The sequence below is a fragment of the Macaca thibetana genome, chromosome 7 (assembly GCF_024542745.1).
Source record: "Macaca thibetana thibetana isolate TM-01 chromosome 7, ASM2454274v1, whole genome shotgun sequence".
Lineage (NCBI taxonomy): Eukaryota > Metazoa > Chordata > Mammalia > Primates > Cercopithecidae > Macaca > Macaca thibetana.
In genome coordinates, this window is record NC_065584.1 from 133,019,875 (window position 1) to 133,030,788 (window position 10,914).

Below are 10,914 nucleotides of genomic sequence, written 5' to 3' on the forward strand. Positions count from 1 at the left end.
TCCATCTCTTTCTCTCCTCTCTATCTGATCATGTTCCTATCTTAGAATCCTTTACTAGCTCCCCGTCCTTGCCTTTCACAACCATCAGTGATGTTTATGTTTCCACTAGTCCCTCACCTTTCCCTAACAATGTCGCTACCTATGTATGAGCTCACAAGATTGCTCAAGGTTGCGAACTGCACAGCTCCAGGGGGCACTCGTTTCATAGACTACACTACAAACCATGTCACATGGAACCACGCCGTGCCAACCCTGCCCAACTGCAGTCAATGTCCTAAGACCACAGACACTTCATATCCCTTTCCCTTGATGTATTTTTCACTCATCTTTCCTTTATTTCTCAGCTATACTTACTCCAAGCTCTAGTTTACATACTTAACCATACCCAGTCAACCAGTTCATCAAAATTGCTGAGTTCAACCATCAAAAACTATTCTATTGAACACATGTCACATACCCAGTTCCTAGATGTTCCTAGAGATAAATAAAACAAGCAAGATCTCTGCCTTCAGCGAGTTCTCACTCCTAGTACAGAGTCACTTTTTATCATGTAGATCAGAGGTTGTTAAACTTTTTCTGTAAAAGACCAAAAAGCAAATGTTTCAGTTTTGTGGGCCATACTGTCTCTGTTGCAACTACTCTACTCTACTGCTGTAGGGAGAAAGCAGCCATACATAATAAGTAAATAAATAGGCATGGATTTGTTTCAATAAAACTCTGTTTTCCAAAAAAGTGAGCTTGTTGACCACTGATTTTTTTTTTTTTTTTTTTTTTTTTTTAGACAGGATCTTGCTCTGTGGCCCAGGCTAGAGTGCAGTGGCATGATCATAGCTCACTGCAGCCTCAACTCCCTGGGCTCAAGCAATCCTCCTGTCTCAGTCTCCCAAGCACTGGGACTACAGGAATAAGTCACCATGCCCAGCCCTAATAGACTTTCACTGTAAAGTCACTTCTGATCAATCCCATTCCCACAATGATGCTTCCCTTGGCTTGTAACAGCATCTGCCTTCAATAAATGTTGAGTCTTTCCACATAGCAATGGTGGGAGAAGATTCTTGGGAAATGAAGGTATAAAGGGCATGGGAAAAAAAATGTACCATCTACAAGATTTATTGTAACTGAAAAGCAGTAAAATATTAAGATTAAGAGCTCCAGCCATGAAGCTAGATTTCCCAACTCTACCACTTACTAGTTTATGTCCCTGGAGTAATTACTGAAACTCTGCATCCCTTGCTTCTTCATCTGTTAAATGAATAAATAAGCTTAATCTTCCTCATAAAGGACTTAGGTTTTAAGGGAATTAGTATTTGCAAAGTACAATCGTAAGTGATACCTCAGAGCTTTTTTTTTTTTTTTTTTTTTTTACCATTATGGTTGCAATTTAATGTAAAAAATTGGGCTGAGCTTACAGGCAACCAAGGTAAAAAATGAAAAAGAAACAACTAAATAACTCGTATGACTGGTCACGATTTAAGACACATACCAATTTCCACTGGAAAGAGAAATACTTCTTGCAACCCTATTCAGAGAGAAATTTCTCTCGGGGGACATGACAGCAAGAGGGTTCTGAACAACATAAGGAGCAATGCCTCCAGCTCAGAAGCCCAGACGACGCCCAGCAGGCTGCCTGCAATGGTTACCTACCACCCTCATACAAGTCAAGGTCTAATATTAAAATATAATACACACGCTATACAAAGTCCCATTGGCTCTAACATCCTATGATTCTTTCTGTTTTATTAATGCCTTTGCAGAAAGTTTCTTGTTGGACTAAATAATACTATGTGATTAACCATACTTAGGATTTGTGAACTAGCATGAAAGAATATTAGGAATTTTAAGTGGAATTTTACCAATGTCTTGGGCCTGCATTTTTGTCCGGTGGAATGAAAAACCAAAACCATAACTAAAATTAATGGAGAAAGAAAAGTTAACATTCAGTTTTGTCTTTAGAACTTAACCTCTGCATACCTTGGCTCTCATATCTGTGAAGGGAAGCTTATGAAAGCACCCAGCTTGTAGAGTGGCTGTGAGGATTCAATGAATTATCATATGCAAAACAGTAAGAACAGTGCTTAGCATATAGAAGTTATCTAAATGTTTCCTACCATGGCTGCAATTGGTACTATGTATTTGCTTAGACTTAATACCAGACCCCCTTTCCAAGGATGCTACCCTTCTGTGCACTTATGGTTCCTGAAGTACTCCCAGGATCATGGGGTATATGTCTCTGGCCTTCCACAGAACTAAACTCTAGCTGGCATTCAATCAGGCCTTCTTGAATTAATGAACTTTTTGAAATCCCACTTAATGATATGTTAGTGGTAAAATGCTTATCATAGGATTCTTGACTTTGATGGTTTAACAATCTAACAAGAAAATCGACTTGAACATCACGAGACACTAAACTGTCATGCGCCTGAGTTAGGCCACAGAACTCAGGCCTGATACATTATTGATGTCGGTTCCTTCAAAGAATCTCATGGGAAAAAAATTCTAAGTTGCTTAAGCAGGCCCATTTGCTGGGTTCGCATTTAAAAACAAAGAAATTGTTAAAAGAATGTATTTCTCTTTCAAGAAAACATTTTTAAAATCTTATTTTCACATTGAAAATAAAGCTAAAACTCCCAAAGTGGTTAGGCTGATTGTCTGGCTTATTGGAAGAAAACCAACAAACTAGTACATGAATACTGTAATAATTTTTTAGTATTTTGCTTGATTAGAGTCATCAGTATAATACTATAATTTTTAAAGTATGTGCTCCACAAAACAATAAAGGAACATTTTAATATTCTTTAAAATTCCAAATAAAGCTGAAGGGAAGTCTGTACTCCATTTCCATCAGCTGTCATCTCATTTCACCATAGGCTGATGTATGTTTTAATTAATTTGTATTACCAACTTACACATTTTTATAAACAACCTCTCTGTCTTCAATGTTACAAAATGAGTCCCGTAAATAAAGAGTTTGTCTCTACCTTCTTGTTTCATGTGTGGAATTGCTGAAATCTTCTATTTAAGAATACTAAATCCTTTTTTTAAAAAAAAATTGTGTCCCAATATTTTAGTTTAATCTTTTCAATAAATGGAAACTATACCTCTGCAGGAATCTTTTCCCATACTTAATTTTTAGCCCATCTGACTTCAGGTGAAGTCTTAAGGTCCCCTTTACAAAGTAAAATGGACTTTATAAAGTCTACAAAACTTTTTCTGTATTCCCTATTACAGTTCTTTATTTTAATAACAGACTTCTACATAATTAATCCCTTGGAGTTTGCCATCACATAATCTACCCTGGGTATGAACTGTTCCATGTGTATTTTTCTGGCAAGAAGACCTCTGGAAAAAAATAAACAAATAAACAAAGACCAAAAGGAATCGCACACATTGACAAATTGTGTCACATACAACTGGTCTCATGTACCTATAAACCACAGGACAAGGGCAGAATTCTCAATCCATCTTCTCCAAGGTTTGGGAAAGGAGATCTCACTGTGAAGAACGTTTCCCTTTGACAGGAAACAGTAATATTTCCTTACTTGGGAGCTAAAGCGATAAGGCAGTCATAAATAAATGGTGCATAACTACTGCTATTCAAGTACAGTTGGGTTTTTTTTTTTTTTGGACTGTCTCCCACACTTTTTGCCTAATCACAGTTTAGAATTTAGCTGAGAAAAATTCCTATGAATTGAAATTCAAACAAATAACATTAGGATTGTATTATTTTTCATAAACCCATTTCACATATCAAGCAGTGCCCAAGCAAAAGAAAACTACTATACATGTATTATTTCACACAGTTTTGAAACTTGAACAATTCTCATTTGAAAATAGAAAAAAACACAATTTTTGCAGAGTGGATGGGGACCACACTGATTCCTTTTTTAAAAAGGATTTCCTGTAAAAACAGAAATTGGCAATTTACTCTAAGAAAACACAGCAGAAGCTGGGAAGAAACTCGAGGATGCCTAAATTTCCACTGTGGAACAACTTTCGCTGCCCAGTGGGGAGACAGGAAAAAAAAAAAAAAGGAACACCTGCAACAGGGTGGGAAGAGAGGAAGATAAGCTGGGACTACACATCCAGTGAGCAGAGAATGAGGCCGGTTTCTAATCCAGGAAGAGAGGGAGCTGGCAAGAAAGGAACATATATATGTGTTTTAAGAAGAATAGCAAAGCGGATTTTGTAGTCACCTGCCGCATCAGAGAAAACCAAGAAGGCAGTATTTGCTGGAGAGAAGGAACCAGTGCACAGCAGATACTGATGAGTTTAAAGCACCTTTTAACTAGAGGAAAGATTAGTGAGGTGTTGAAAGTTGCTGCCACCAACTGGGCATCAGGCAGACTCGGGGGTTACAAATCACTTTCACTTCATAAACTGTGCATTTCCAATCAGAATGGTAAACAGGTTTCACTATAGTCAAAGAGGTGAGTTTTGAAGCTGGTAATATTTTAACAGACAAAAACAGAAATTTTAAGCAATAACTGGAAAAATGTAGTACATAACTGCTTTTTCTGGTGATTTATACAGCAGGGCACCATTAAAGGATTTATTCATATGAGACTGTAATGGCAATAAGCAGAGGGAATAAATTTAAAATGTTATTCAAATTTTACACGAGAAATGGGGTTTGCTTAAAATCTATGGGAAAGCCTTTGATCCAGCAATTCTATTTTTACTAATTTATACCACATATAAACATGTGTATGTAAACACAGGTATGCAGAAGAAAGTTGGTAATAGCGAAAGACTCAATGTAATCTAAAGAGCCATCACTAGGGAACTGTTTCAGCCACATAATGAGGTTCTATACAACAAGAAAATGGGGTCGGGTGCGGTGGCTCACACCTGTAATCCCAGCACTTTGAGAGGCAGAGGTGGGCGGATCACTTGAGGCCAAGAGTTTGAGACCATCCTGGCCAACATGGCAAAACCCCATCTCTACTAAAAATGCAAAAAATTAGCCAGGCTTGGTGGCATGCACCTATAATCCCAGCTACTCTGGACGCTGAGGCAGGAGAATCACTTGAGCCCAGAAGGTGGAGGCAGTAAGCCAAGATTGCACCATTACACTCCAGCCTGGGCAACAGAGCAAGACTGTGTCTCAAAAAAAAAAAAGAAAGAAAGAAAATGCACGTAGTAGATCCATATGAGTTAATAGATGGATGAATTAAAGATACATAAAAAGTAAAGTTCAGAATATTGCATGCACAGTATATTCCATGTATTAAAAAGGATACACACACACATATGTGTGTATGTATACATATATGTTTATGTGTTTATCTGTACATGCATACATATGCCTATAAGATTTATAGAAAAATACCCAAGAAAATGGTCTCTGAAAGATGGCAGGGAAATATTTTTAATTGTATATATTTTTAAATTACTACTTTCACCCCCATCCTGTGTGTGTGTGTGTGTGTGTATAACTTACTATAAAATCTTATAGTTAACATGAGAATTAGGAACACACATAATTACAATTCTATTAATACCCTGTTTTTAGGAAGGCTTTAAAAATAGTTTGCAACAGGATAAGGTCTGTGTTAATGATCAAATATTGTGAGGAGCACGAGAGGTATCTCTCTATAATCACAAACAAATGTAAAACCAGACAGAGAAAGCACTAGTGTGAGTAAAAGTGTGGCATCCTGTTAAGCAACAAAGTAAAGCTTAGTTTCTTTTTTCACATTCAGTCTGTGCCTCCCAAGGGAACACCCTAGTTGGTGACAGCCCAGAGAAATGAGACAAATGTCTGACCAGGCCCCACACCTCCCTGAAGATCTTCAGCCACAGAATTAAACCCCCACTTCCTTTATATACAGGAGCAATTCTATCAGAATAGATATTAAGATAATATTATGTAGGAGAAATGTATTTTTGAAGGAAAAATACTGGACTAAATGAGGCCCTCTTGAGAACATATGAAAATCAGAGCCTCAGTCTACTTACTGAACTTGCCACGTGCCTTGCACACAGGACAATAAACGTCTGCTGTCTGATCAGGGTCAGGCTTACCATGATAAGCAAACTTCCTTCCAACATTATCGGAATTCTGGGTTTCTTTTCCAGAAAGGCCAAGATGGAACCGAATTAATCGTAACTATGTTCTGTGCTATTTTATCACAGCCTAAGTGCTTGGCTCTTACAATCATCGTGCCCCTTCTCCAGACTAGGAGTCAAAAACTGGTCTGGTGAGTTTACTGCACTTTTTCTTCTCGTATCTTCTCATATCTCATATCCACACAAACACAAATTTTACTACATATACATGACTGTAACACCCCATAACAAAAAAAGAGTCAGGGAAATGATCAGCCACGTATCCAAGTGGACACCATCACTTGGTGGCCCAGAGCCACATAATAAAGCTACAGATCCACTCAGGAAAAGAGCATCAGTCAGGATGGTAAGAATTTAATACAAAATCTCCCTATATATACTGTCAGAGTTTACTTAACAGGCTCCTCCAAGAAGATAAAAGGGGTCATTGACAGTCCATCCTGCTGTTTCCATGGAGGCTTTAACTTAAACAATTGCAGACAAATTTCTCTTAAAGGAAATGTATTCCCACTGTCCTTCAACACAGGAAAGTGACAACCCTTAGTCAACCCGCCTAATTTAAATCTTTCTGGCCGAAACATCTATAATAGCGGCATGGGAAGCCAGTGAAATGGTCAACTGAATGCACATAATACAAACACCATTAGTTAAAAATACCCCCTTAAGGCCGGCCACAGCAGCCTTACTGCTGCAGCGAAACGGAGAGCCCCACACAAAAAACCAGTTCTCAGAACCACTTGCCCTGTTCTGCTTCCAGTGTAGACATCTAAAGGAAGCACTGCCCGGAAAACCCAATCCGTAATTGTAATAAGCATAATTTACGGAAGAGTCGACTACTCTTGTGATTTATCCTCTGACTCTCATGGGAATCCCTTCCTTTCCTTGCCCCCTTTCAAATACAGCATCTACCAAGATGACCCCAAGGAAAGTACTTTCCTCTAGACACAACCAGAATTGGTATTGCAGGGAAAGGAATGGGCTTCTCCTCTTATCCCACTCGCAACTCCTCCCCTTCTTCCTCAAGGAACCCTTCTCGCCTCCCAAAATCTGCCTCAACAATGGCCCAAGATTCCTTTCAATCCTGTCCTCTCCTTTGGGGCAGAAATCTTTGGGAGTAGGGGCAAGGTAGTTTAACCACGAACGGGGTGGGGACTAAACAACCCTAGCACCTCTAAGGTGCCCCCAGGAGGTCTTGCCAAGGAGTCTTCCACAGGGAGAATCATCCTGCCCGTTGTTCTGCATCTTGAAACTCGGGAGACCCACACCAAAGGAGGGGACCGGTTCCTTTACCCTTTAAGCGCGTCGTGTCCTCCGCCGCCTCTTCTCTTGGCCCGACTGGCTCTGGTTTCCTTCACGTTCCCAGCCTCCAAATTGGTGTCCGCCCCATGACTCGTGTAGGACGCTAAAAGCACGGTAAATCCCAGGAAGATCTCCAGCAGGCCCCCTCGACGCATGATGCCGAGCCGCCGCCGGCTCCCGCCGCCTCCTGCCGCGCCCGGGGCTCGGTCTGCGGCCGCCGCTGCGCCCTGAAGCGCACCGCGCCGCCGGGGTCCCGCTCTCCCGCCGCCCGTCCCCCGGGCCGGGCTCCTCCCGCCTTCTCCAGGCGCTGCTCCCACTTCAGGCGGCCCCTGCCAGCTGCAACACAGAGACAAATCCCCGAGGCGGGGAGACTTTCAGGGCATCGGGATGCTGAAGCCTCGCGGTCCCCATTCCCGAGCCCAACCCGTGCGCCGCCTGCGCGTGGCGCAGTTAATTTGGGTAAGGGAAGACCGTTTGGTCCACAGCTGGCTGGAAAGCCCAGGCCCCCGGCGGCAGCAGCCCCGGCCAATCCCTTGGCCTCCCGGGCCCCGCCAAAAGAGCGCAGCGCAAAGTACCCATGTCCCCAGAGATCCTAAGTCCCGGGCGAGCTCTCTGGGTTTATTTTTTTAGTGGCACGAATTGCGCGCGATGCGCGCTATAAACGCCCCACTCCTCAGCCTGCCCTCTCCGCCAGGCTGGAAGCCCGCCGCGCCGTCCCCGCCGACTCCGGGCGCTGCCACCGCCCCCCGAACATCTGACGCGGAGCCCGGCACCAAGAGCCCCGGGCCAGGAAGCCGTCAGGCAGGGGAGGGCCAGCGCCAGCTGTGGACGTTCCGGGACAGCCCCTCACCCCAGTCCCTGTCCCTGCCCTCGGCGCGGCGCGGCGCAAACGCAAAAGCCTCCGTGGCCGCAGCTCCAGCCCCGGTGGCTGCCCGACCCCCGTCGAGACCCAGGCTGCACCCACTGGAGAAGCGGCGGCTCCGACTCCCGAGGAGGCGGCGGCGGCTGCTCCCAGTCGTGGCCGCTACAGCCACTGCTCGGCTCCGCTCGCAGCTGTCCCAGCTGTGGCCGCCTGTCCGCTTGTGGCACCCACTGTCTCTGCCGCGGCTCCCGCGGCCCCCTCCTTTCCCCACCTCTTCAAGTATCGTCCGCGCAGCGGTTTCTCGCGAGAGAAATACTTTTTTAAAAAAAAGAAAGAAAAAGAAAATGACACCCCCTCCTTCATCCCCCTCATCACCACCCCACCCCCCGGCCCCATCCATCCTCCCTTTCCACTCCCCTTTGCCAGCCTCCGCCTCGGCGCGGGGCCTCTCGCTCGCAGGATTAGCGCAGTGGGAGGAGGCAGAGGTGATCAGGTCCTGCCCGGCCTGGGACTTTTTGTCTTGAGGTGGGGAGGAGAGAAATGGGAAGAGGTGGAGTAGCGGTTTTAGCCCGCTCTGCGGCTGGGAGGTCTAGATCCGAGATTAGCCTCTCCCGTGATCGGGGAAGCCCTGCCGCAGCAGAAAGTTGTTCCACCTGCGCCAAGAATGCGCGCTGGAGACGGCTGTCCCGGAGGCCCTGGCCCGAGAGGAGACCAGTCCCCGCTGCCTGCGCCTCCCGGTAGCGCGCTCCCTGCGCCTCTCCCGCCGGACACTCAGCAGACGCCGGAGGCCGGGAGGCTAAGACTGGGTGTGTCGCAGGCCGGGACCGCGGCAGGGGCTGCTGTGCCGACCGAGGAGAGGGCTCTGCCGCCCCCACTTGCCCCGGGTTGTGGAGAGCCCACTCCAGACGCGGCTCTTCTGAGGCTCAATTCAAGCCATCCAGGCCTGAATCCAGGATGCTCTCAGTCGGTGTCCAACCCAGGGGCCTGTAAATGTTGGAACCTAGGATTTAGGATGGGAGCGGTGAAGGGATGGTCCTCTTGCCCAGCCCAGATTAAGATTGGGGTTCATCTGGAGTACTCTACTTACACCCTCCCTGTCCCGTCGCCCTCCCACACACACAGCTGCCTCTCCCCAGGGTATGCACGGCACAGTGAATTTAGTGGCTTTGAAAGGTATAGTATTTGTGGCATCCTTATATGGATAATGCCCGATGATGCCTGCACCCTCTAACAGTTTAGGAAGGCCGGAAGTCGCACACTGGGTCCTGGCTGCTGTAACTGGAGACCCCCAGAAAATCCCCTGCAAGCGGCCACCAGCCCGCTGTCGAGCCAAAAATAAAAGCTGAGCACAAAGAGGTACCCTGGGAATGTATCCTGTTGAAAGCGATTTTCCTTATTTGTAATCGTTTGTAAAGGGGCCCAGAGAGTAGGGTAGAGAGACCTGAGCAAGTTATTCAACTTCTTTCCAATTATAAGATGGGACTTGTAGTGTCCACCACACAGGGTTATAATGGTGATGATGGACATGCTGAACTGCTATGATACATGAAGATGAAACAGTAAAACTGTGGGAACTATGAGCTGATCTAAAGCCGTAATCCTCTAAGTATGTATGTGATCTACTTTAAGTCTCACCTGCAAAAGGTCTCTTAGCAGATTCATGAATGACAGCCTTGGTCACACACTCCTGGCTGAGTAAAGGAGATCATTCATTCAAGATGTTTTTACTGAGCACGAACTGTGTACCACTTAGTGCATTGTTGAACTACACTTCAACAATTTTTAACAAGGCAGGTTCAACAATTTGAACCCGGCTACTTCAACAATTTAGTGAACAAGGCAAAAATGTGTCTCCCCTCACACAGCAGGTAGTCGACAAGGAAAGGCAGACTTGAAACAAAATAATGGTCCAATTGTTGAGCGCCAGACAGGATAAGTACTGGGTGCTTGCTTGGAGGATATATAACAAGGGGACTTGACCTAGGCTAGGGCTGATCAGGAAAGGGATCCCTGAGGAAGTGGTATTTAACTTAAGTCTAAAATATAACTAGACTCTACTTAGGATAGCAGTTCTCAACCCTGGCTATGCAGTAAAATAATGAGAGGCTTAAAAAAAAAAATTCTGACACCAGGATGGGCGTGGTGGCTCATGCCTGGGAGGCCAAGGCATGTGGATCACTTTAGGCCAGTAGTTCAAGAGCAGCCCAACCAACATCATGAAAACCCGTCTCTACTAAAAATACAAAAATTAGCCAGGTGTGGTGGTGCATGCCTGTAAATCTTGCTACTCAGGAGGCTGAGGTACTAGAATCGCTTGAACCCAAGAGGTAGAGGTTGCAGTGAACGGAGATTGTGCCACTGCACTACAGCCTGGACACAACAGCCTGGGCACAACAGAGCGAAACTCCACCTCAAAAAAAAAAAAAAAAAAAAAAAAAAAAAGAAAAATTCTGACAGCAGGCCCCAACACCCAGAGTTTCTGATTTGAGTAGTCTGTAGTGGATCCTTCATATGGATATTTTTTTTTTTTTTTTTTTTTTTTTGAGACAGAGTCTTGCTCTGTCGCCCAGGCTGGAGCGCAGTGGCCGGATCTCGGCTCACTGCAAGCTCCGCCTCCCGGGTTTACGCCATTCTCCTGCCTCAGCCTCCCGAGTAGCTGGGACTACAGGCGCCCGCCACCTCGC

At 44.9% G+C, this 10,914-nt stretch overlaps 1 protein-coding gene across 3 annotated transcripts in view; it reads right to left on the minus strand.

The window, feature by feature from the left end:
* Positions 1 to 8,474, minus strand: part of FBN1 (fibrillin 1) — a 241,687-nt gene extending 233,213 nt beyond the window's left edge. For 2 of the 3 annotated variants that reach the window (XM_050797100.1, XM_050797102.1), the window contains exons 1-2: positions 8,333 to 8,470; positions 7,360 to 7,704 (exon numbers count right to left, since the gene is read on the minus strand). In XM_050797100.1, the coding sequence (XP_050653057.1) occupies positions 7,360 to 7,523 (164 nt within the window). In that variant the 5' untranslated portion in view covers positions 7,524 to 7,704; positions 8,333 to 8,470. Of the gene's footprint in view, positions 1 to 7,359; positions 7,705 to 8,332 lie in introns of all 3 variants that reach the window. The other variant, XM_050797099.1, reaches the window with a different exon arrangement.
* Positions 8,475 to 10,914: the final 2,440 nt, after the last annotated feature.